The sequence below is a fragment of the Vombatus ursinus genome, unplaced genomic scaffold, assembly GCF_900497805.2.
Source record: "Vombatus ursinus unplaced genomic scaffold, bare-nosed wombat genome assembly UNPS02014778.1, whole genome shotgun sequence".
Lineage (NCBI taxonomy): Eukaryota > Metazoa > Chordata > Mammalia > Diprotodontia > Vombatidae > Vombatus > Vombatus ursinus.
In genome coordinates, this window is record NW_020954556.1 from 29,863,003 (window position 1) to 29,890,731 (window position 27,729).

At 38.9% G+C, this 27,729-nt stretch overlaps 1 protein-coding gene across 2 annotated transcripts in view; it reads left to right on the forward strand.

Annotated features, from left to right (window-relative positions):
- PUS10 (pseudouridine synthase 10) overlaps positions 1-27,729 on the forward strand; it is an 81,858-nt gene continuing 54,129 nt past the window's right edge. The window contains exons 1-4 of one of the 2 annotated variants that reach the window (XM_027865182.1): positions 1-140; positions 10,581-10,721; positions 13,289-13,543; positions 14,489-14,575. In XM_027865182.1, coding sequence (XP_027720983.1) covers positions 10,596-10,721; positions 13,289-13,543; positions 14,489-14,575 — 468 coding nt within the window. In that variant the 5' untranslated portion in view covers positions 1-140; positions 10,581-10,595. The remainder of the gene's footprint in view (positions 141-10,580; positions 10,722-13,288; positions 13,544-14,488; positions 14,576-27,729) is intronic. The other variant, XM_027865183.1, reaches the window with a different exon arrangement.

The window sequence follows — 27,729 nt, forward strand, 5'->3', positions numbered from 1 at the left end:
CGCGAGCGAACTTTCCCAGCTGCTGGAGGTGCGGGGGTTAGCACAACGCCCGAATCTGCGGATTGGCCGAGGAAGTTGTGGCGCCTGGAAGTGTCCGAGGGTGAGACCGACGTGGGAGGTTGCTTTAGGTATTCCAGGAGGTAGGTATCATCCCGGGGGTGACGCATGCCTTTCCTTCTCTTCTTCCCCCTCCCCCCCTTCACTCCTGCGTCCCTCTTTTCCTTCTAAGTGGTTTATTTTACTATACTGTATAAGGGGTGAACCAAGAAGTCCATACCCTCCTTATCCCCATCGCTCCATCGCTCCCTCCCCACTGTGCAGGGTTGGGGGGTGGGGAGAGAGGAGAAACTCCCGGAGTTGGAAGATAAAGCCGTTTGCGATCGGTCCACGTGGGAGGTGTGCTGCCAGAAGTTCCAGGACTTAGTGCGGTTTAAAACACCTCTCCTCACCTCATCCCAAATGAACACAAACAGGGAAAAAAGTACAAAAAAAAGGAAAGATGATGAGACCCAGGGTCTTTAGTCATTCAATTGTAGTCGACTGAACCCTGATTGGATTTGGGAGTCTAAAGATTCGGCTTTTTTGTTAGCAATGATAGTGGAATCTGTTTGGTTGCTTAACAGCCATGTGACTGACCAAGCTCCCTCAGCTTCTCTTGTTTATCTATTAGATGGGGATCTAAGTACTAAAGTTCAATTCCTATACTTTATCAAGGCACGTAGGTGACACTTAGTTCTCATATACTACGCTTGCATAACATGTACTTTAGCAATTCCTATCAAGTTGGAAAGGATTTTAGTAGGAGATCACATGTCATCTGAGGACCAACCTTCCCAAGCTAAAGAACAATGCCCCCTCTCCTTTAAAAAAAAAAGGGGGGTTTTTGGGGGGGGATGGAGTGGAGGAGGTTGTTTTAGCAGCTCCGATCGTAAGGCATTCAGAGAATTCATTTCCATTAGGTGAAAGGAATCCTCGGAGTGATGTAGATCTGTTGAAGTATTGAAGAAGAAAATATTTGCAATGCCACTCATATAGTGGTTGTAAGGAATTTTTTTTTCAAACTGTAGTTCCAGTGTTGAAAGATTGAGTGTGTAAAGTGAAAAAAAAAGCCAATATTCCTTATATCCTCTTTTTAACAATAATTTAATAGATGAATGAGCATTTGGTTGCTGGATCAGAACAATGTGTGTTATGATTTTTAAGTGCCTGAATTACTAAAAATATTTCATAATAGCATTGTATATGCGGTTAGATGGGTGTTTTGCTTAGTTCTCAATTTATTTTTAAATTTTTATTTTTTTATTAAGAGAGGATATTTGCTGAGGAGAGAAGGGATATATTAGAAAATAATGAGGTAAAACAAATCATCTCAGTAAAAACTAAACATTAAAATTTTTACTCCTAGAAATCTATTATAGTTATTTAGTAAAGAGGGTTAAGTGATCCTCAGATTTGTGAACCACTTCTTTCAGGGATTTAATATGCCACCTATTTCTTGAATTAACATTGTATCCTTATTTTAGAAAGATGGGTTCAAAGGATATTAGTCTTTAAAACCCAGAGAGAAGGAGCACAAAAGAGAAAAAGAAATAGTGGAGGGTTAGCAGCATTTTATTAATTAGTTAGAGTCCTTGGGGAAAATATCCCCATAATTTAGCCATTTCTGCTTTTTACATTATTTACTTGTCATTTGTGGTAGAGTTGACTCTTGGTACAATGCAACTGTGAATTAAATGAATACCTTGTCACTGTTCTTAAGGACTAGAATAATGAAGATAATCTGGTGATACAGAAGCTTGTATTTGATTTTGGATTACAGTTTGAGCTGGATACTTAGATGCCTATGTTGACGTACTTAGATAATTTGCCTCTCTTAGGGGAAGGGAGCTTTGAGATACTCTTGTACATGATTCACAATTGACAGCATATATATTTATCATATGAAAATTATAGTGATTGGACTTTACATTTTTGGCATTCTGTTATCATGAAAGTTGTAAATTCATGTTTCTAGTAATCCATGTCTTCAACTTAGGACCCTTTAAAAAAATTAGGCATCTATTATTCACAAAACTTTCAGGTATATAAAGACAAAAACAAAACAGTTCTTGCTCTCTAGGAGCTTACATTCTATATACAACATGCACACTAATCCAACAAACAGCTATCATTTATATAGCCTTTATTACGTTCCAGGCACTGTGCTAATAAGTACTTCATTTTCTTCCATTCCTCACAACAATTCTGGGAGGTAGCTACTATGATTATCCCCATTTTACAGATGAGGAAACTTAGGCAAACAGGTTAAGTGAATTGGCCAAGATCACACACAACTTGGAAGTGTCTGAGGGTGGGTTTGAATTTAGGTTCTCTTGATTCTAGGCCTAGCAGTCTTTCACTTTATAACACCTAAGTTAGCATGGTGCCTGGCACCTACTGGCTGCTTAATAAATGCTAGTTGACATTAAGGGCCTACTATGTGCAAAGTGCAGGAAATAGATTCAGACTACAAACAGTTCCTGCTCTCAAGGAATTTGCATTTTGCTAGAGGAAAACAGTTATGTATAAACATAAGTGTGTACCAGAGGAGGAAGGAAGAGAGCACCTTGCAGAAGCTGGGGATTAATAAAGGCTTTCCAGCAGGGGTTGAAAATTAACTGAAGGCAGAGGTGACACAATGCTCAATTTGAGAAACAGTGAGTAGCACTGTGATGGGTGCTAGGAGTACTAAAAGAGGCCAAACACAGTCCTTGCCTTCAAGGAATTTGCAATAAAATGGTTGTCCAAACAAATATATACAAATCAAATTATCTACTGGATAATTAGGAAATAATTAGCAGAGGAGAGAACTGGAATTAAGAAGGGTTGGGGAAGGCATGCTGTAAAAAGTGAGATTTTATTTGGGATTTAAAGGAAGCCAAGGAGGTCAGTAGTTGGAATAGAGGAGAGAGAGCATTCCAGCCATTGGGAGAACAGCCAGAGAAAATGGCTGGAGCTAAGAGATGGAGTGTCTTGTTCCAGTGTCACTGGATCAAAGAGTGCGTGTTGAGGAGTAAGGTGTAAGAAGACTGGAAAGATAGGAGGGGTCTAGCTTATGAAGTTCGGCTTTGAAAGCAAAACAGTATTTTGTACTGGAGGCACTAGGAAGCTATTAGAGTTTATTGAGTAGGAGGGTAACATGATCAGAGCTGTGTTGTAGGAAAATGACATTAGTAGCTCAATGGGGGCTGGATTGGAGTGGAGAGAGACTTGAGGTAGGCAGACCTTGCAATAATCAGTAGTGATGGGGACCTGTAACTAAAACGGTGACAGTGTCAGAGGAGAGAAGGGGTTGTGTTTGAGAGATGTTGCAAAGGTGAAATCAACAGGCCTTGGCAACAGACTAGATGTGGGGGGTGAGAGATAGCGAGGAGTCTAGGATGACTTCTAGGTTTCAAACCTGAAAGACTGGGAGGTTGCCCTAGTGATAGGGAAGATAGGAGCTGGAAGATAATGAGTTCTGTTTTGGACATTTTGACTTTCAGATTTCTACTAGACATTTTGTTTGAGGTACCTGAAAGGCAGTTGGAGATGTGAGATTGGAGGTTAACAGACAGATTGGGACAAGAAAGGTAGATTTGAGAATCATCAGCATTGTGATGATAAAGTCCATAGGAGCTGATGAGATCACTAAGTGAAGTGGTATAGAGGGAGAAGAGAAAATGGCCAAGGACATAACCCTGAGGAACATTTACAGTTAGAGGGTGTGATCTGGAGGAAGATCCAGCAAAAGAGACAGAGAAGGGTGGGTCACATTGGTAGAACAAAAACCTGGAGAGAGTGGTATCCCAAAAACCTAGAAAGAAGAGAGTATCAATGGAGGATAGAGTGATCAACAGTGTCAAAGGCTGCAGAAAGGTTAAGGAGAATAAGGATTGAGAAACTGAAGGGCAAATAGGAGATCATTAGTAACTTTGGAGAGAGCAGTTTCAGTGGATTGATACAGTCAGAAGGCAGATTGTAAGTGGATAAGAAGAGATTGAGAGTAGAGAAAGTGGAAGCACCAATTGTAAACAGACTTTTCAAGGAGTTTAGCTACAAAGGGCAGAAGAGATAAAGGATGATAGTTAGCAGAGATAGAAGGATTAAATGAGGGTTGGTTTTTTTTTTTTAGGATGGGGAGCTATAAGCATGTTTGTAGGTAGTAGGAAATGAGCCAGTAGACAGGGAGAGATTAAAAATAAGTGAAAAAGTGGGGATGACAAAGGAGGCAGTCTGTTGGAGGAGACAAGATGGAATGGGATCACTTGTAAGGAGAGGGATTAGCTTTGGTAAGGAGTAAGAGTAAGGCCACTTCATTATGTGAAACAGGAGTGAAAGAGCAAAGAGTATCAGAAGGCACCTGAGTGATAGAAGATGAAGAAGAGGGAGTTCTTCAGGAATGGCCTCAGTTTTTTTCTGTGTAAAATATGAGGCAAGGTTCTCAGCTTAGAGAGTGGGGGGAGAGGAGGCCATGGGAGATTTGAGGAGAGATAAAAAGGATTGGAGGAGCCACTTTGGAGAATGGGATAGTGAATTGATAAGAGAGATAGGTAGAACTGCCTAGTGGCAGTAAGGGCCTAGCTGAGGTGATGTAACATAAATTTGTAGTGGAACTGGTTAGAAGGATCATGTGGTTTTCTTCACCTTCCTTCAGCTGCGCATGTACAGAAATAAAGGCGCTGAATAGTGGGAGCCATCTGAGGCTGAGGGTTGACATGGTGAAATTGGTGATGTGAAAGGGATAGGGATTCAAGAGAGGAGAACAGTGTGGAGTAGATAGGCTTCACCAAGGAGTCAAGATGGGGAGAAGAGGAGAGAGTGGTTAGTGCAGGACAGATGGCCTGGGAGAGAATAGAAGGCTCACGGAATTGGAGGTCACAGTGAGGATGAAGAGTAGGGTTATATAAAGGAAGTTCAGAGGGAGATGGTAAAAATCAATAGATTGTGACCAGATAAGGGGATTTCAGAATTTTTGCACGTGGAGTTAGTGCATTGTGAGTAACAGTAAGATCAAGGGTGTGGCTGAGGTGGAGTGGGGGCACAGCTCATGGGAGGTAGTTGGAGGAACTGTATAGTTAAAGTCCTTCGGTATGAGGGCAGTTAGGGAGGAGAGAAAAATTGTAAGCCAGGTATCAAACTCACCAAGGAAGGAAGGGGAATGATCTGGGAGTATGGAGACAACAGCTCCCAGGATCTTGTTTGGGTAGTAGATATGAATAGCATAAACCTCTAAGGAAGAGATGAAGGGAGAGATCCTAGAAGTGGCAGTGGGGAGCCAGGAATATTCTAACTTCTCTACCTCAACCACTGAGCCTAGGATTATGAGTGAAAGTGCAGCTGTTACTGCAGAGGGTGGCCAGGCAGTCTGTTTCATTAGCGAGGAGCCAGGTTTCAATAAGGGCTAGTAAGTGGTAGTAGTGGGAGAGGAAAGGATTTAAGATGAGGGAAAGTCTGTTGCCTATAAAACAGGTGAAGGTACAGTGTGGAAAGGTAGGGTGGACTTAGGATGAAACTTTGGTGGAGGGTTGAGGGGGATAGGAATGAGGAATTGGGTGATAGTGGGTGTGAAATGGATTTTGAATGCTGATCTATAGGAGTTAAGAGTCACTGGGATGTGACGAGTATGACCAAGTGTGAGAATGTTCATCACTGAGTGGAAGGCGCTCCTCCTCTACTCTCAAAAGACAGGTACAGAAGGAGTTGAGAGACTTGAAATTAAAGGGAGAGTTGCTTTTTGCCCTGCAGGTGTTCTCCATCCCAGTTGGGGGATTGGGTTGGAAGCAGGAGGTAGAAAATTCCTTGGGCCGGCACAGGTAGAAATGGTAGCCTTGGGGCAGATGGAAGATGCCTGGCTTGGCCCCAGCAACCTTTCCTCAGGGGACAGGCTGTGCCAAGCAGGAGATGGAAGGCCATCACTCTGGTACAGGCCGTTATCACCTCATGCCTGCTCTATTTCAATAACTTGCTGATGGATCTGCCTGCCTCAAGTTTCTCCCCATTCTAGTACATCCTCCATTCAGCCACCAAAAGTGATCTTCCTAAAACATAGATCTGATCTTGGCACTATTCAGTAAACTCCAGTGGCTTCCTTTTGCCTCCAGGAGCAAATACAAAATGCTCTGTTTGGCATTCAAAACCCTTCATAACCTAGCCCCCTCCTACCTTTCCTGTCTTCTTACACCTTACTCTCCAACAGATATTTTTCGATCACTGTGCTTCTGGCTGTTACATGGTTACGCGAACAAGACTCTTCATCTTGTAGCCCCAGGCATTTTCTCTGACTGTCCACCGTGCCGGGAGTACTCTCCCTTCTCATCTATGCCTTCTGCCTAAATTGGGCTTCTTTTAAGTTTCAGCTAAAATCCTGCCTTCTACAGAACTCCTTCCCCAACTCCTCTTAATTATAATGCTTTCCCTCTATTGATTATTTCCTATTTATCCTGTATGTAGCCAGTTTGCACGTATTTGCTTGTTTTCACTCCTATCAGAACTCAAACTCCTTAAGGGCAGGGACTGTCTTTTGTCTCTTTTTGTATCCCTAGGGCTTAGCATGGTGCCTGGCACTTAGTAGGTGCTTAAATGTTTATTAATTGACTGACTTATCCTTGGTTAGTAAACAGGGTCAGCTGGATGGAGATAAAGCAAGGGGTTAGTATCTTGTTTCAAGGTAGGAGAACTTACTATCTAAAAAACTAAAAATTTGTCAACTCCAGAGAGAGTAGCCCCTACTCGTTAGCAACTGGAAACTTAACTGTTTAGGTGATTTTCCATTTTTTGAGTAAGGCATTTTTTTTTCCTATGCATGTTTTTCCAAATCATAAGAAGTGATAGTTTGACTGACCTTTTAGGGGAAAGACCCATGTTTGAATCCTGGCTCCACTATTTACTACCTGTTTGACTGTGGGCCACTCACTTAACCTCCCTGGGCTTCAGTTTCCTTTGTTGTAAAATGAGTGAGTTGCATTAGATGATTTCCCAATTTTCTTTGAGCTTTTCAAATTTTAGTCCTATGTTACAGATCACTAAGCTACAACTAGGTGTTTTATAGTCAGATTATTAGGGATAGGGATTCAGAGGGCCTTTAATTTCATTGATAGTGAACTCTCAAATGAAAAAACTTCCACTAAATACAGGTTGGCACGTTGTCTGAAGTTTATAGTCTTAGTTTAATAGATCACCAAGGGGCTAAATGACTTGCCCAGCATCACACAACCCCTCTGTATCAGGAGCAGGACTTGAGAACAGGTTTGTTATTGTAGTAAATTTTATACGTAGGTAAAACAGAAGAGTAGATTTTTCCACTTGGGTGCTATTTGAAACATTCTTTAATAAATTGCAAAAATAGTTAAGGCAAGTGATTTTTTTTTTTTACTTGATTACCTTTTGTGAACCAATTTGACTGTTTTGTTGTTAGAGAGGAAGTCTTGTTCAAGGTCTAAATGGAAAAGAGATTTCTAATACATAGAAAGATCCTCCGTATGCTGTTTGTGGATGGTAGAGTGCTGATTGCATCAAGCTGTAGAACACTATATGTCTCCTCAAATGAGAACCATAATTATTAAAAAGTGATCAGAGTAACAGTCCATATAGGAAAAAACTAAATGGATATAAAGTCTGTTGTCTGAACTATGGATGGGCATTCCATTGAATTAGTGCATCAGTATAAATATTTGGGACAGTTAATGTAGATAGTGAGTGAATTGGGCCAAGAATTAAATAGGAGAAAGAAAGTGGGCTGATTCACATGCCTGCTGCTCCCTGACAAAAAGACCTATCTTTTTACACACGCATAGTTATTGGAATGGTTGAGCACAATTCATTAAATATACTATGAAAAGTGGACTGTTCAGGCCTTGGAGATACAAAAATAAGATGAAGTAAGATGGTCTACTAGGAGCTTACAATATAGTGGGGGTGATAGGGGCAGCTAGGTGGTACAGTGGATAGAGCACCAGCCCTGAAGTCGGGAGGACCTGAGTTCAAATCCGGCCTCAGACCAAACACTTGACACTTACTAGCTAGATGACCCTGGGCAAGTCACTTAGCCCCAGGTCTATACAAGATTACATACAAAATAAATGCAAGACACCCTTAGAGAGCAAATACTACTAATTGGGGAACCAGGAAAGGCCTCCTGCAGAAGGAGGACTTTGAACTGGGAATTCTAAAAGGTACAGGTGAAGAGGGAGAACATTGCATCCTTTGGGGGCAGTCAGAGCCCAAACATCCAAATGGGAGATGGAGCATTGTATACATGTATGAAGTCAGTGGATTCAACCATAGTATGGGGGGTGGGGAGAGTCCTGTACAAGGAGACTGGAAAGACTGCAGTGGACTAAGGTTTTGAAGAACTTTAAATGTCAGACAGAGGGGTTTGTCTTCTTTTTAAAGGCAGTGGGGAGCTTTTGAAGTTTTAATGAGTAAGGAAGACTTTAAAATGATCAGAATTGGTTCTGTGGCATTTACATTTCTTCACCACGTGGCCCCCTCTTTACCTTTCAAATTGGCTACATTCTGCTTCACTTCCTGTACTCTGTGATCCAGCCATGGTGACCCACTTGCTGTTTGCCTCACATGATGTGATCTCTGTGCCTTTGCACTTGCTGCTCCCTAGGCCTGGAACGTTTCCTCTTCTAACTTCCAAATCTTAGAATCCCTAGCTTTGAGCACTCTGCTCAAGAGCCTATTCTCTAGGCAGCCTTTCTTGGTCCCCCCAGATGCTAGTGCCATCCCTTCTAGAGTGACCTTCCATGTATTCTGTATTTATGTTTGTTTCACAGGTAAACACACAGGTAACACTGTTTGTTGGGCAGGAGAACACAGGAGGGCTCCCATCATTAACAGGTGTTCTAGCCCACGTTCACTTTTTGATTCTGTTAGACAGGAAGACAGCTTCAGAAGGGTTAAATAAGCTTACTTTATTCTAGTCTAGTCTTCTCAAAAGGGTTGCTGATAATGGGAGCACCAACTCCTACAGTATTCCCTAATCACTCTTCCAGCAGAGGCGGGCAAAAATAGGAGTGCAACCCCTATGTCTCAGTGGGGGCTGGATGAGGCAGACACAGATTCCCCCCAAGCCATGATGGAAGCTGATCAAGGCAGGTACTTGCATACCTCTATGCATTACCCAAATCCCAAAATGGGTTCCCCACTTACTGACCAGTGCCTACTTGCATTATAGGGCAGCAGACAAAGAAGGCATCTTGCCAACATTAAGCTCACAGGTTAACTTTAGCAATATCATAGTGACCTAGTACAGCACAGGCATACATTATGTCATCCCTATATCTCCCTGCAAAAACATGGTGGGGTGCTTACAAACCATGACCATGAGAAATATTATCTATTTTGGCCATGGATCCTGGGACCTATAATCTAAAAAGAATAACAAGAGTCCTCCTTACACACTAAAATCCACCTTATTTACACTCTTGGATATTTGGTGTGTGTTGTCTCTCCCAAGCTTTTTGAAGGTGACGGTTTTTATTTTTTCTTTGTATTCACAGTTCTTGTCACATAGTAAGCACTTATTAAATGCTTAATTGATTGATTGGATCAGATTGGGAGAGATTTGAGGCAGGGAGATTAAAACACTAGAAAGACTGGAATTTAAGAATCCTTTGAAGGACCAATCCATGTCAATTGATGCAGTGCATTTTTTTTAATCCATAAAGCAAAGTATGTTAAAATTGTATCTTGTTCTGATTCCCCTGTCTACCCCCACCCCCCAGCTAATATAATAAGTTTATAAGTAGCTAGTAAGGTAACAATACAAACAGTTCTTGCTTTATATAAATTTGCATTACAAAAATTCAACTTTACATAAAGAATTCTGAAAGAAATTTGCATTCCCCCAAAACACTTATGTTAACTTTAGTGTATCATGCTGCTCTCTCTTTCTCCCAGCTCTTGCCCTTCTTCTTGGTGCTCCCTAGTCCTATCACTTCTCAACTTAAAAAAAAAATCCTAAAAAACAAAAATGAAAACACAAAGAACTCTATACAAAAGTAAGCAGAAGGGACTCTTGGAGAGACTGCTACCTTCACATGGGGCCTTGGCTTTAGACTTTCAGGACCATAGAGAGGAAACTTTTGTTCCCTTTAATTGTTAAATATTAAGGAATAATTCAAGTGAAGGTACTGATGTGGGAAATATCAAGGGTATTTAACATTAAATTACTATTTAACAATTAAAGGGGGCAAGAATATCACAGAAAAACAGAAAGGCAACATGGCACAATAGAAAGTATTGGATTTGGAGTTAGAAGACCTGGTTAAAGTCTCCCTTCATATACTTACTACCTGTTTGACCATGATTGGCTGTAGAATCAATATCTTTTAATCTCTGGTAGCCTCAGCTGTTAAATAGGGATGCTATTTCTACTATTATCTTATGGTGTTGGGAAGGTAAGTACTCTGTAAGCCTTAAAGCACTTGCAAACTTTAAAGCATTATATAAATGTGAGTTGTTACAAGTGTTTTGGGTAACATTTGTTGTCTGTGAAAGTGAAATGTGGAATTTCTTATTATCTTTATGGTTTTTTTTGTTTTTTTTTAAAGTTAGGTTTACACAGCATGTTCCCACTGGCTGAAAAAGACAAGCCTATTGCCCGGTTGCTGTTCAGTACTGGCACTTGTCCACGATGTATCTTCAGATTCTGTAGTGTGGATTTTCATGCACCTTACAAACTTCCATACAAGGTGTTTTCATATTTTTTAATTTAAAAAAAGTCTATGTGTATACATGAATATCTATGTGTATGCTTTTGTATTTGTTCCTGATCCTTTAGTAAATGTAAGCTTTTGACATTAACAAAACACACATACAGATTATTGACAGTGGTAAGAAGATATTCTCATGAAATAAAAAGTGCAGAGAATAATCCTATGCACATGCATTTATTGTTGAGATAGCTGTTCTGCAGAAGGCATCTAAAAGCATCTGCAAAAGGTATCTATCACAAAACATTTTCCTCATACAGCACTTTAAGGTATGAAATGCACTTTACATCGTACCGCATTTGATCCCTCAAAACAACCCTGCAGTGTAAGTGCAATTATTATCCCCATTTTACAAATAACAAACCTGAGGCTGAGGGAGGTTAAGTGAATTGCTCAGGGTCACACAGCTAATCTCTGAGGCAGGATTTAAACTCAAGTCTTCCTGATTGCAGTACTATTACTACTACTAATAGTCCCACACTATTCAGTGTCATTCTTCCCCCCCCCCCCCCGCACAATTACATAATTGTGTAGGGAATTACACGATTATTGATTATTGATATAGGGAATTCCCTGGGGAGGACGCTGCCTCTTTCAGTTCAGGTCAGCATTTTCACTATACCTTAGAGCCGTAGAGAGTTGCCCAGAGCCCTGAGGTATTAGGGGACATTCCCAGGGTCACCTTGTAGAGGATATATCAGTGGCAGGATGTGAACTCAGTCTTTTGGTTTCTCAAGCCAGCTGTGTATGTCTTGTGCCATACTACCTCTCATGTTATAAATAGACTTTTATATTTTGATATTTTAAGGATAAGTAATTTTGTGGTGTGAGTCAAATCCTGCCTCTACTTACTGGATGGTCTTTGAAAGGTAGTTTGACCAAAAAGCCTATTATCCTGCTTCTGACCTGGTGATGGATTGTATCTTTTATATGTTGGCAATGTCTTTTAATGACGCCAAACTTCTCCTTGAAATAAAGGCCTGTATTTTTAGTAACAGTTTTCTTCTGGTGGTGTTGTATGGCCGTAAGTCATAGAAAATTAAAGTCTCTGAATAAATGAAGTGGAGGTTACCCAGGTATAATAGACAGGGATATCATTGGTGCCAGCAGTCTATAACATGTTACAAACAAGGAATTATGCAGGAGAATTGGTATAAAGGATGTCTTAAAAGGACTGTGTGATTGAGAAAGATGAATTGGTCACATGGCAAGAGCAAGAGATAACTGATGTATAGCTCTTGTCCACCATTGGTGTCTTTGGGATTTTAAGAGAGTGGGAAGGAGGCTTTTAGAACATTGGATCTACTCTTTCTGGTGCACTTGTATGAGGACTAGCACACGGTTGCTGAGGTTGTAAAGGTACAGGTGAATTGCCATCTAGATCATTGGAGGAAATACCCATATATATCTAAGATTGTAGATCCTTTGGAGTATTGGAAATACAACTTACTTTTGTGTATTGTCTTCTCCCTTTAGATTGTGAGCTTCTTAAGAGCAGGGTCTGTCTTGGATCTGTTTTTCTTTTTCATATTTATATCCCTAGTGCTTAGCACAGTGCCTGGCATATAGTAGATGCTTAATAAATGTTTGTCATATCATACTTAGATTAAGTTAGGATAATTAAATATTGCCTTAGTATTTTCTGTTTTGATGAATGAGTATAAGTTGACATTACCATATCACTGCATCAGGTTTAGGAGTTTTAGTCTCAGTTGACATTATTAACATTGTTTATAAGTGAATAGATACTTTTTAAGTAAAATGAGAATAAATTATTTGGTATAAATTCTCAGAATTTTGTTTATTATGTTTACGATGTTGTGCTTATTAAGTCTCTTTTTCCCCCACAGATGGGACCCTTCCTTATGATGAATTTATATGAAATCTACATAAATGAAATTTGAATTTATGAGATTTATTCTGCATGGTAGAATATCATGTACTTCCTGGCATGGAAATATTTTAGTCAATATTTTCATGTATTTATTTCTGTAATTAATGAACAAAATCATAAATTATCATCAATATGATTATCTTTTATAGTAGGAAAATTAATAGGTATTACAATTCATTGATTTACTTGTCATAGGATCATAAGTCTTAAACTGGAAGGGACCTTACAGATCATCTAGTTCTATACCCACATTTTATAAAGGAGGGAAATGAAGGGCAGAGAGTATATACATATTATTAATATGACAACTTGGTCAAGATTACAAGTGCATTATTATGTACTATGTAGGTAGATACTAGTTTGTTCAAAAAACCCATTATCCTGCTGCTGACCTGGCTCTCTGACTCTTAAAAGCTACATTCTAGAATTAACATTTGCCTTTAAAATCCTCCTCTTTATGTTATAGAACTTAAGTAATAATACTGGCAATATTTTATGAAGTTATAGGATGATGGGAGCTGCCCCAAAATTGATGGGAACAAAAATAATCTAAATGTGCTGTATTTAATACTTTTCACTGATGTTTTAATATATGGTACTTAATGCCTTGAGAAGTATTACCAAAAAAATCTATTTAACTTTCTTTCTTTAGGACTTGATTAGGGAGCTAGAGAATTTCCTGAAAACTGAAAGTGATGATTTAACTTTGGAAGCCACCAAACCACCCCTCAAGAAAATTCGATTGCAAGATGGTGAGGCTCAAATTGATAATCAGAGTCAAAATGGTGGGGAAATGACTACCATTGTGAAGGACGAAAACATGATACTTGAGAAGTCATATCTAAATGCATGCAATATATGCTTGGGAATTCTGCAAGAATTCTGTGAGAAGAAGTTTATTAAAAAGGTAAATGATTAGTTGTTCTTACTAAATGTTTAGTATGGTAGAGATTTTCCTTGATTTAAGACATGAAATGATCTTGGTGGTACAAGATTCTTTGATAACAGAGGTAACCTTATTTGACAACCCTCTGATCATTAATGTCAAGCAAGGCATAACCAGGGAGAAAGTATGCTTGCCAAGGCAGAATTTAAGTAGATGTGGGATTCCTTATTGATGGTCAGGTCCTCCACATGCTCCTGATTTTATTGGAAGGTGGAGTGTCTTGTTCAGGAAGCAGCCCGGTGAGGTGGTGCAGTGGATAGAGCAACAGCTCTGGAAGTCAGGAGGACCTGAGTTCAAATCCATCTTCAGACTCTTGACACTTAACTAGCTGTGTAACCCTGGCTAAGTCACTTAATCTTGATTTCCTTGCCCAAAAAAAAAAGAGAAGAAGCAGCAGCAGCAGCATGGGGCTAGTATCACTGTATCAAAGAGTATCTGGTAGGATTGTAAGGTGTAAGAAAACTGGAAAGGTGGAGGGGTGGGGCAGGTTTTGAAGGGCTTTCACTAGAGTTTATTGAGGTGGGGGTGTGTGTGTAACATGGTCAGATTTCCATTTATTAAGGAAGATCATTTTGAAAGCTGAGTAGAAGATGAACTGTAGTGGGGAGAGACTTGTGGCAGGCAGACCAATCTTAAGGCTATTGCAGTAGTCCATCTGCATAAATGAAGAGATAAGGCCCAGTAGAAGGTAACAGCCAGTTGAATGACAAAGTTGGAACTAGAAGTCAGTTTTTATGATTCTCAGTCCAGTGTCTTTTTCTAGTGTAGATTACAGAATTTGGAAGTATATTTGTTCAACTAAATGTTTGGAATATTGTAATGTCAACTAGTTGATTAAAATTTCAGGTTAAAGAGTGAAATTTCCAAAAGCTCCTGTGGATTTATGTAAATGTAATCATTTTTCAGGTGTGTCAGAAGGTTGAGTCTGCTGGATATGAGTTCACCAACTTGGTATTTTCGGTGTCGTTCCCACCTCAGCTGTCTGTAAGAGAGGTATGGCCATTTTTGCCATAATTTACATTAACAAGTGCTTAAAATATGGGAAAGTGGAATGAGGTAACAACATGTTGTTTATTTCCTATCTTGTGTGTATTTCTAAATATTAAAAGAAATCTATTTGTGGTGAGTAGATGCCTGGATAAATGAATGAGCTGTTAGCATTTTCTTTCAGGAGCTGCTCCCCTTTTGAGTGTAATGAATAGTGGCAGGTGTCAGACTAGCTGTTCAGAAGCTCTTTGTGGAAAATACCAGAGTGTTCATAATGGCTCTGGGAAGAAAGAACATATTTTGAAAGACAAAATTTGTCTCTCCTGTTTGGGAGAAGCCACATTCTCCAGCTATCTGATGAGAATATGAAAAACTTTCAAAAGCTTTCTGTTCTTATTGGCAGTAAAGGAAAAAGAACCTGTCTGGAGTTTTCATTGAACTTGGGTGCTTCATCTTTCTCCATTTATCAAATGAGAAAAATAATAATAATTTTAAACACTTTAATACTTCAGTGATTGGTGATTTTCTTCTGTCAGGATAATCCTTTTACTAGTGCAGATCACTTCTCCTCTGTGACTTTGTAGATGATCTGCAGTTCAGTTTAAGTCCTAGAAGGGCGATGCAGCACAGCTTTGTGGCTGTAGAGCCGCCCCATAAAGTCCAACATTGGCCTTTGACACACATTGTGTGACCCACCCTGGGGGAGTCATGTACCCACTCAGTGCCCGAGGCTGCTTGTCTCTAAGATTGTAACTTGCAGAGTGTGCACTGATGTGTATTAACAGAGGGAGTTTTTTAACTGGGTGTCCTCTGGACCAGCAGAATCACAAGTTTGCTTTTAAAAATTCCAGGCACCATATTAGGTGTTGGGGAGACAAAGACAAAAACAAATTAGACTTTGCCCTCCAGGAGGCTGCCATCTATTGACATGAAACAGCATATATGCAAGAGATTGAATATAATAAGTGAATACAAAGTACTATTGGTAGGGATGGGGTAGGGGGACCTTGGGGTTCTAAGAGGATGAGGAGAAAAGGAGGGAAAACTTGAAAACTGGACTGTTCAGTGGTGTGGAGATAGGAGATGGAACGTTCTGTACAAGGATTAGCAAGTAAGCCAGTTTGACTAGAATATGAAGTGCATGAAGGGGGGCACATTCATAATCAGTCGAGAAAGACACGTTGCAGCCAGATGGTGAAGAACTTTAAATACTAAACAGAGGTGTTTGTAGTGTATCAGATCTGTACTTCAGGGGTATCTATTTGGTACCTGTGTGGAGGATGAATTGGTGATAATGGTAGTGACAATAACAACAACAACAATAATAATAGCAGCTGGTATCATATAGTGCTTTAAGGTTTTCAAAATGCTTTACAAATATCTCATTTTATCTAGATGACAACTCTGGGGAGTAGGTGTTACCTCCATTTTATAGTTGAGGAAATGAAGGCAGACAGAGGTTAAGTGACTTGCCCAGGGTCGCATAGCTAGTTAAATGTCTGAGGTCAAATTTGAACTCACATCTTCCTGATTCCAAAGGCCAATCTACTATCTAGAAAATGGAGGTGAGGAGACTAATTAGGAGTCTGTAACAATCATCTCTGCAAATGTGAGTGGAGAGAAGGGGACATATGGAAAAGGTGTTAAAGCAGTAGAATCAACAAGTCTTGGTAGCTGATTGGATGTGAAGACAAGGGTAAGGGAAATTCCACGAGGGTGATTCCACGGTTTTGAATCTGGGTCTCTGCAAGGCTGGTGGTATCCTGGAAAGAAACAAGGAAGTTTGGAAGAGGGATGAGTTTATGGAAAAGGGTAATGTGTTTAGTTTTTGGCTATGGCATATCCATGTGAAGATGTTGAAGATGTGGGCTAGAGCTCAGCAAGGAGAGAAGGTCTAAACACAGAGATTGGAGTTCGTCTTCATAGATGTGCTCATTGAACATAGATGCTGAGCCAGAACAGAAGACTGAGAGGGAATGGTTGGACAGGTAAGAAGAGAACCAGGAGAGAATAGTGTCATCAGAACTCGAGGAGGAGGGAGTATTAAGAAAGGAGGGGATGGTCAGTTGTGTTAAAAGCTAGAGGGGTCAAGAAGGAGGAGGACTTAGGATAAGTCCTCATTTAGTAAATAAGAGATTATTAGTAGTCTTAACGCAGTCCCAGTTTTGGGGTGTAGTGGAAACTTAGATTACAAGGAATGAGAAATAAATAAGAGTGTGGAGGCAGTGAGTGCTGATGCCTTTTTTTAGGAGTTTGTCTATGAAAAGGAGGACAGATACAGCAGGGTGACTTAAAGAAAGGTTTGACCAAATAAAAATTTTTTAGGGACAGAGAAAATTCTTGGCATGGTTATTGGTAGCAAGAAAAGAGCCAGTGGATAGAGAGTTTGAAGATCAGAGTGAAAGAATGTATAATTCAGAAGACAAGATCCTGAATGAAGAATGAAGTAAAGAAAAAGAGAAGGGGGGATTCAGTTGTGGAGGCTTGAGGTGTAGAATTGAGGAGAGTAGGGAGCATGGATAGATGGCCTCAGTATTTATTGTAAGTCAAGTGTGAGGCAAAGTCCTCTACTGAGACAATTAACAAGGGATGGTGAAGGTGGCTGCAGTAAAGAAAAATTTGGAATAGCTATTGGGGGAGTACAGCAGAGGGTCAACCAGTCAGGGAAGGCTACAAGAATTGCCCAGTAGTTTTTCTCTCTCTTCCTTCTCCTTCCTCACTTTTTGTCTTTCTTATCTCTCCCTCTTTCACAGCCCCGAAAAGCATGGAGTCCTCAGACTCCTTGGTTGGGTGGCATGGGAGCCTAGCTGCTACCATGTCCATAGTAACCTCAGTGGGAGAGGACTGACCCTAGCTGGGTTTCTTGTCACCTCTCATTCAGGCACAGATGACCCTAGGGCTTCCCCTCTGGTAGGCATCTTTTGGTGCTAACTGCATCTACCACCACCACCACCACCCTTTCAAGTTGCCCTCCCTTTTTTTCAAATAGCTGGGTCTTGTCGGGGGATGGCGGTGGAGGTTGGGGAGAGTTCATCCAAATTTAGCCCGAGCTGTCATGGAGGGACAAGACAGGAACCTACCATAGCCAGAACTGTTGTTGCCTTTGCTGATTGTACTTACTACATGGTGAGGGCTGAGTGCGATCACTAAATATTGCAGCTTCCCATTGTTATTTCATGAGGCTTTACCTTCTGCGGTGTTTCTGTTTCTTCATTTTGGGGGTTCAGCTTTAATTATTCTACATCTGGTAAATATTTTCTTTCTTTTGAACTTGCAAGGTTGGAACTGTTTGTGGAAAACCACTAATGAGCCATCTTGCCAATCAGATGATATGGTTGTCACCCCTTACCCTCCAAGCCACCATATTAGATCCAAAAACGGTGCTGGTAAAGACTAGAATTAGATGAAATGCAAAGACTTATACTTGAATTCACAAAATCTGCTTCACAACTATTAGAAAAGGAATGGGTAACTAATAAGTTTTCTTTTTCTCAGTTGTTGTTTTGTGTTTTAGTGGACTGAGTGTGGTATAGTGAGAAGTATGCTGGTTTGGTGTCACGGGACCTGAATTCGAATTCCTGCTCTGCTACTTATTAATCCTGTGACCATGAGCATAAAATGTGATATGGCAGCCAAAGAAGCTTGTGATTTTGAGCTGCAATAAGAGAAGAATAGCTCCCAGGAGTTTAGGAGATCATATTTGCTTTAGTCTGATCATGTCTGGGTTATTATGTTCAATTCTGGGCACCACCATTTAAGAGGGACATTGATAAGCTAGAGAATGCCCAGAGGAAGTCAGCCAGAATAGTGAAAGCCCTTGAGTTTATGCCATGTAAGCATCGTTTGAAAGAATTGGGAATGTTTATCCTGGTGAGAAGACTCAGGGAAGACACAATTCTTGTATTCAGATAGTAGTGGATTCTCTCCAAAGAGAGTTTCAAGTAAAGACAGGATTTTTTTCTTCAAGTGCAGATTGAACAAAACAGCCTCTAAGCTACCATTTCAGGAAGTCAGTGATTCTGTGATCCCTCCCCAAGAAACGTGGAAAAACTAGACTGCTTTTAATTGTTGTCTTCGTTGATAAAGAAGTAACAGACCATTGGATGGAAAGAAAATTAGGTTATAATAGTGACATTTATAAACATTTCTGTAGGCCTTTACTAGTCAGTGATCATAATTCTTCTATATTTTAAGGTTATCATTAGAATTCCATTAAACAAATATAAAAACATAGGCACCAGAAAGCTAAGTGGCTTGCTCACATTTACAGGTTGTGAGTGGCATATCCAGGAATGCAAAACAAATCTTCTGAAACTCTAGTTTCCTACCAGGTAATACAGTCTTTATATATATGTGTTTTTAGTAGTTTCCATAAGCATTTCTTTTATCATTTGTCAGAATCACAACTTATTGTTTATTGAATACTCACTGGGCATAAGACACTGTATAAGATGATTAGGGATGGTAGATATCTCTTCCATTTTCTTCTTCTCAAAACTCCTTTACATAATTTCCTATTCTCCCCCTTTTTCCTAGTCTTTGAAAAAGAGGTGGCACTTCTTTGTATGTGCACTTGATCCCTTCCTACTCTTTCATCTCCAGTAGATTGTATTTTCAGGCATCTTTCCCATTTCTCTGATCTTTAACTTCTCCCTTTCTACTGATTCCTTCCCTACTCCCTTAAACCTTCTCAAGTCTCCTCCGTCCTTACACTGACCCTGCCATCCCCCACAGCTGTCATTCTATATCTTTCTCAGCTACCCTGCTTGAAAAACATGTCCGTACTTGCTTCCTCCACATTTCTTCTCTCACTGCTCAACCCCTTTCTTTCCTGCCTCCTCACTCAACAGAAACTGCTGTCTCCGAAGTTATCCTTGATCTCTTAGTTGTCAGATTTGAGGGTCTTTTCCACTTCTCTGCTTCATTTCACATGCTGAACACCCTCTTCTCCAGGTTGTTCTCTCCTCTCCGAGTTGTAGTGGTGGCAGTCTCTTCTAATTCTCTTTCCAACCTGACCACTCCTCAGTCTCTTGCTGGCTTGTCATCTATGTCATACTTCCTAATTGTGGGTGTTCCCCAAGGTTCTGTCCTAAGTCCTGTTCTCTTCTCCCTCTACATTCTTTTGGTAACCTCATCATCTTGCGTAGATTTAGCTATCATCTCTTTGTAGACGACTCATATATATATTATTTTCATATTTTTATGCTATATATTATGTATATGTCTCTCTCTCTCTCTTTCTCTCCCCTCCTCCCCGCCCAGTCTCGCTGTAAAACACATATATACATATCCAGGCCCAGTCACTCCTCCTAAACTTTAAACCTTCATAGCTAACATTCATCTAGTGCTTCAGGGTTTTCAAGGAGCTTTACAAATCTCTCATTTTATCCTCACAGTAACCTGAGAAATGTTAAATGACTTGCCCAGAGTCAGACAGCTAGTAAGTATCTGAGGTAATATTTGAACTCGGGTCTTCCTGACTCTAGATCTAACACTGTATCTACTTTGCCACCTAGCTTACCATCAGACATTTCAAACTGGATGTCCCCAAGACATTCCAAACTCTATATGTCCAACACTGGACTAATTCTCTTAATTACCCCAAACCTTTCTTAACTATTTCTGTCAAAGACGCTACCATCCTTCTAGGATCACAGATCCATAACCTTAACATTATCCTCAATTCCTGCAATTATATCACATAGAAATTTTGTCATTTCAACCTCCACAACATCTCTTGAAATGAACTCCTTCTCTCCACTCACATGGGCACCACTTTAGTTCAAAATCTCATCACCTTTTGCCTATTATATAAGTCTCCTATATGGTCTCCTTGTCTCCAGTCTCTGCTCACTCCGGTACATCCTTTACACATCCAGTACACTCCTTTACAAAACAACTGCACAATTTTTCCTAAGCACAAATCTGATTAAGTAACTACCTTACTCAATAAACTCCACTTGGCATTATTGCCCCTAGGGTCAAATACAAACTGCTCTGTCTAGATTGTAAAGCCCTCTACAGCCTGATCCCAACTTACCTTCTCAGCATCACTGGACATTTTTCTTCCTTCTGCGTTCTGCAGTCCAGCCAAACTGGCCTTTCCTCTGTTACTCGCACGTGAAATTCTTGTCTCCTATCTGACCATTCCACATGTCTAGAGTTCACTTCCTCCTTGCCTCTCCTTCTCTTCTTTCAGATGTAACTCACACACAGTCTTCTGTGTTCTTAACTCTATTTGTTCACAAGCTACAATTAAGCTATATAGACCTAGACACAGACTTGTTGACTTGCCCATTAGAATGTAACTGCCTGTTGACTAAGGATTGTTTCCTTTCTTGTACTTCTATGTCCAGACCTAACAGTGCCAGTCACATAGTAGATGTTTAATAAACACTTATTGATTGGTTGATAGTGATTTTTTTAAAGGATTAGCTTATTATGCCTAAGTTCTGTCTGCTTTGTGTTGACTGTTACCTCCCAGATGTTTGGCAGAGAAGATATTCCAGTGATTGAAGAGTTTAGAACATCTCTGTAATTTAACATGTTATCATTAAGTACTTCATTCTTTTCCTTGTTCTCTTGAGCCTTGTTGGTTTAAAAAAAATTTTTTTTTAACCAATCACTTTTCTTAAGTGGTATAATTATGTAGGAAAAATGAAGTAACAATATTGTATTGATAATCAACTTTGAAAGACTTAGAAATTCCGATCAACACAGTGACTAACCACAACTCCAAAGGACCCATGAATGTGTTATCCACCTCTAGATAGAGAGCTGATGGACTCAGTGCAGATTGAAGCATATTTTCCTTCCTCCCTTCCTCCTTTCCTTCATTCCTTCCTTCCTTCCCTCTTTTCTTCCTTCCTTCCTTTGTTCCTAGTTAATGCAGGAATTTGTTTTCCATGACTGTACATATTTGTAATGGGCTTTGGGGTTTTTTGCCTTCTCAATGGGTAGAAGAGGGAGGGGCAGAGGGAAGGGAGAAAATTTGTAACTAAAATAAAATAGAATTTAAAAAAAAACCGTATCGTAATCCTATGATCCTTCAGCGTATACTAAGAAATCATATTGATGATTCACTCACTGACATTCTTCTCTTTGAATTATTGTCAAGCTCTAACTTAGAAGGCCTTTCCGTGGGGCTTAACTTCTTTGTTTTCTGTTTTGGCAAGAGTCTTAAACACTTCTCTCCCGTTTAGGTAACCTAATTAACCTAGACCCATTTAAACAAATACCATGTCACTGGATACTGAAAATATTGAATTCCTGCTACTTGATTCTTCCTTAGTCCCTTAGTCTCTATGCCCTGTGGCCATCCATGTCTTAAGATAGTGGAGATTGATTAATTGTAGTTATCTAACAAGTTGGATCAAAAGTGAGTCATTGCTATGAAAGGCAGGATTTTAAAAAGAAAATGTGATTATGAAGATATTTTGATAGAACTTTCAGGGGTTCTTTGCTATTCCACTTCTAAGCAGATCTTTATGATTTTTGGTATGGTGTTTTATTCATGACATTTTAAACATACTTCTGGGGCTTTTTTCTATTGAAGTCATATTTCAGTGCTTCTATCTTGGCATGGAGGTAACTTTGAATTCTTAAAGATTATCCCATTAGATTGCAAAATCTGGCAAGTCCTACCAAACTGGAAAGACTTCAGTTTGGGGTTCTTCAGTCTCCTTGTTATATGGTCAAGTTATCTAAATTCTCTAGGTGAAATTTTTTTGGGGGAACCAAATCACTTCATGAAGACAATCTACAGACACATGGTGGAAGAGTTTTAATGTATCAGTGGTGCTAGGATCTACACTAATGAAATTAGATATTTTCTGAAGTATAAGTAAGATTCTGTTGTGATTTCCCTTTAATAAGAATTGGAAGAGAGGCAGCAGGGTGCAGTAGATAAGAGAATCGACCCCAGAGTCAGGAAGACTTGTTTTAAAGTCCTACCTCTGACACATTCTGCTGATGTGACACCGGTGAAATTACTGGACAAACAAAAGTAAAAGACAACTTTGACAATAGAGAACTTTTAAAAACCATTGTGATAAACTTGTTCTAGTTCTTTCATATTAGTAGCCTCGGAAAACCCTTGAAAATTTGAATATATCATATTGAATATGATAATTAAGGCATATGATAGATTTAAAAAATTTTAAATCTAAAGTGAAGCAGTAGTTAGGAAACATTATTCGTGTTTTTGTCTTGTTCCTTCAGGTTTCTCTCATTATGGTACTAAAGCAAAATTATGGAATGAAATTGCTGAGCCTAGATTTGTTTAATGGTTGATAATGCTTAATGTTTATCAATGTTTAATGTTGATAATGTTTAATGGACAGTAGTTTCTTGACAGGTCCTTTTAAAAACTAATTTTACTTTGAATCACACAAATTTCTTTCTGTTCTTTACCATTTTAGGTCAGTAGAGGGCAATCTTGTTTTGCCATTTTGGATGAGAGGCCCCTTTTCAATGTTTCATTCTGGAGAAGCAGATAAAGTCAGTCTGGGTAATGAATAGGCAAAAGTTTGTTTTCATTCAGGCTCTCTATTGACTTAGGATCAAAGGTTGTTAATATTTAGAGCTTAAAGGAACTTAGACATCAAGTAGTACAACTACTTCTTTTTGCACATAAGAAAATTTAAAATTCCTCTTCTGGTACCTTAGGTATCCCTTTTCATTTTTTTATCATTTCCAAATGTGCTAAGCATGCCGTGTGTTCCTTTCTCCAAGTTTTTGATAAAAACATTAAATAAGTAGCGCAGGATCCCAGACATGCTCTGCTGGAAGCTTGTGTCCAAGTAACCCTTGGTGACTGCTTTGGGTCTAACCATTCAACCAATTGTAAATCCACCTAATTCTATTGTTGTCTGCTTTAGCCAATATCTCTCAATCTTTTTTCCATAAAGATAGCATGAGAGGCTTTGTTAAGTGTCTCAAGTCTCCTTAAACTATATCTGTATCAGTCTCATGATTTACCAGTCTAGAAATCCTGTCAAATAAGGTTCGACTGTCATCACCTTTTTTGTTGAAGCAATGCTGACTGTTTGTGATGACCGCTTCCTTTTCTAGATGTTAACTAATCAGTCAGTCAATGAGCATCTCATAATATGTTTTGGCATTTTGACAGGAAAGCATCAAAGTCAAGCTCACTGACTTAATAGTTTACAGATTCTATTTTCTTCTCTATTTTGAAAACCAGGACAGCCTTTGCTCTTTTTCAATACTTTTCCCATTTTCCAGAATCTTTTTTTCCTTGGAAGACTTGGTCTTCTTATTTTGCCTAGGCCAAAAGTGCATGGACTGTGTACATACTTGATCCCAGTACTGATCATCCTGGGGAGCTCCATTTCTAACCTGAGCCACATCACCCCTCTTTGATGACTTCTTTCTAGGATTTTGTTTCTGAGAATTTCTGGCCAATTCTTTATAGTTACTGTCTTTGGTATCTAGCTTGATGAATCAGTTGGATAATTTTTTCCCTGTTTTTTCTTTTCAATTCAGCAAGCTTTTATTAATCATATATAAGAGTAAGAAACTCTGCTAGTTGAAGATATAAAGATAAAAATGAAAAACAGTCCCTGCCCTCAAGAATCTTGGTTCTACTTTATTTTCAGTTTACTAGATTTACGAGACCCCAGTGAAATATGTTCTTACTACTCCTTGTTAAGAGTCTACCCTGCCCCAGTATCCTGTCATTTTTATATTTTAAGCTGTAGTCCTAGAAATACAAATCTTGTTTTTTGGCACCATCTTCATAACCAGCCATTAACTCCCAAATTTGAATTTCCCTTCTGAAGCCTTTGTTTTCCATTGATAGCAGTAGTGAAAATGCCCCTTATACCTGTGAGGTATTCAGTTTCTTGCCCAAGACCGGTATTCGTTAGCGAGGCTTTCTGCTTCCTTCTCTCATGCCTTATGCCATGTGAGTCACCAGAAGTGGATAGCCATTATCAGGGTTGACAGGTGCTGGGAGGTTCTCTGTCAGGTGTTTGATGCATGCCCCAGGAAGATAGCTGCCTTCTCTCTGATGCCAGGCCATCAGACGACTTCCTCACTGCCCCTCCTTTATCGGGGAGTCACCAACCAGTATTTCTTCTGGCCCTTACTGGATGATCTCCTTGCAGCACTTTACTTGGGGGACAGTCAGCTGCTCTCTACACTAACAGATTTCTCAAATTATATGGGGAAAAATATTTTCAACCACCTTAATTTTTTAATTCCTGAAAATAGATTTTAAAAAAAGGTCTACCCATTTTATTTGCATATTCTCCTTACTGATTTCAATTATTGCCTTTAATAGAGATCACTTGGGATGTGATTGAAGCTGTGTAAACTCAAATCCAGAGGATTACAAAAGATAAAGATGGCTAATTTTGTGTATTTATAAAAACAGAAATCTTCAATTGACGCTTGTGACTTGAAATGAGATAATTTGCAATTATGAGGGAATAGTGATGTGGTTTTATTATTGTAACTTTTAAAAAAGGAGGTAATTTTCAAATGTTAGTTGTCATAGTTTTGGGGGAATCCAGTGATTCATAAATTTATCTCTTCTTTCCACTCTGGTTGAAAATACAACACCTCAGAGGCTGTTGAAATGCTGGATAAGCAGGGTAAGACTGACTTCAAGGGAAATGTTCTGTTCATGTAATTGGATTCATGAAGCACAAGGAAACAATAATACAGTGATGATAGAGATTCTTTCTAGCTTCCCTTTGCCGTCTAGTTCTGATAGATTTGGCAGTTTCCACGTATGATTTCTTGAAATAGAGGGTTTAGGATTTTTTTTTTAAATTATAGTTTTTGGGGCAGTCCAGTGATTCTTAAATTATCTCTTCTTGTTTTCCAAGTCACTTGTTTTTGATAACCAGATATTTTATATCTGTAATAACATCAGCGTATTTAAAAAATACAAACCTATTTAAGGCATTTCTAATTGATATTTTTATTTGTAACCTCAATGTTTATGCAAACAAGATTGAGATGTATCATATGCATATTCTGAAGCACTTTTAATTATATTTACTACATGAACAGCATAATGAATTAGACAAAAGTTCAATACTACTTAACATACATGTGTGTTCTTCATATGTGTTACTATTCAATTTATTGTATGTGTTTTATATTTCTTATATCTGAAATCACTGCTTTGGAGGAATGATTTCTCTAGGTAAGATCAAACTTAAATGGTAATCTCTCATCATAGCATATTAGTATTTTTATGTGTCTTAAAATGCTATTTTGTACATTTACCTGTTTTAATTTTTACCATTTTAAATATATACATTGTTTTCGTAATAAAGTTCAAGGTTTTCACTGTTAAGTTTAAGAAGTTACCAATCTGACATTTTGTGAATCTTTTCTGTAAAAAGTTGCTAGTTACCAAGAAATTAGCATTCTGACATTTTGTTAATCTCTTCTGCCAGCCATTTGGCAACTGTAATATAATATGTTTAACTTATTTAAAGCATGGTTTTTTATTTTTTAATATAAAGGAAAATAAGTAGAGAAAATACAGTTTGTATTTTTGTATTATAGTTTGTATTCTTTATCACTGAAAGGTTTTGCAAGTTACTGGTTACTCTTAAAAAATTCCACGAGCTTCAAGGAATTATGTAAGGTAGCAGGAGAGAAAGAATGAGATAATTATTTTTTAAAATTAGGATTTTATTAAAGTTTGATGTTTTCATTATCATATGATTAAAAGCCTTTTTAAATTTTGTTTGCTGATATCTGCTGATTTTATACACTGGCCTATGTAAATTAGCTCTGTATATGTTGTCATTGTGCCATTCATTAGAAATTTGAGATTTTCCTTACATACTAAAGTCCTGTCAGTACGATGAACTTTTATCAAACTGTTCGGTGAAACTTACGGCACATTTTAAATTTATTACATCGTGGTGTATTTGTAGTCAATGGGACAATATTAGATAGGACAAGATGAAACAGGCTTGAGATTTGGTATCTTATTTTCCTTCACTATCTCTTACATCTTATTAGGAGCCAGTTGAGTAGACTGGGTTTGGTTGGCCCTCTTCTATGTGCACGCTTTTGTTGTACAGACAGGAGAACTAGTTTTGGCCTGACATGGCATGCACCACATCCTTGAATACCTAATTCCTCCAATCAGTTAATTCCCAGGATTCTCAGACTCCATGTATCTGTGCTCAAGCTAAAGCTGAAAGCTTGTGCATGAGAAAGGAAGGAATACAAAGGAAAGGAGTCGGGGGAGAGCCCCTTTCATCCACTACAATGAAAAATGTAGCTCAAAGGTAGTACTGTAAAAGGGGCAAATGCTGTTCAAAGTCTTCCTCTTTCTGAAACTATTTCTTCCTCTGCAGAGTGAGAAGTTTGGATTCCAAAAGTCCTTTCAGACTTGTCCATTGTGGTCCTATTACCTTCTCACATTCCTGCTTGTCAGTTGTTATTTCAATTGCCCTCACTGGAGATTGGCCTAAACAAGAGTCAGGGGAGTTTCAAAGATTGTTAAAGAGAGGAAAAAATGAACAGTGTCTTTTCTAAAAACATAATAGTAATTTAAGAGACTCAAATAGAAGGATTTCACTTCAGCAAACTGTTTTTGGTGCCTCATACATCTCTATGCCTTGGGAGTACAATAACTGAAAATAACATTGCTTGACCTCAGGGAGTTTATAGCCTAATTGAGAAGGATATGTACATCAATCAGTAGGAAAAGGGCAGAATGTGATGAGAATCAAAGAGAGATCTTGACATACTGTTGTATGAACATTTAAGCATGTATAAATTACTTTTCTTTGAACATGAAGAAATTACTTTCATTTGAGGTAGAGGTAGATTTTCATAGAAAAGAAGACTTTCAAGCTGGGTGTAGAGATGTGGAAGTGTCTTCTAGGCATGGGAGATTACCCGAATGAATGGAAGGAAGTTGAGTTAGTGACAGTGAAGTTTGACTAGATGTGAGCAGAAGTCTATGAAATAATGCCGGGACAGTAAGTTGGAATCAGATTGTGAGGGGCTTTAAATGGCAGGCTTTAAAGAGTTTATATTTTATTTTGTTTGGTAGTAGGAAGACACTGAAGGTTATTAATGGGCAGGCACATGACATGGCCAGTCTCTTCATTAGTAAGATTATTTTTGTAATTGTGGGAAAGATGGATTGGAGAAAGAGA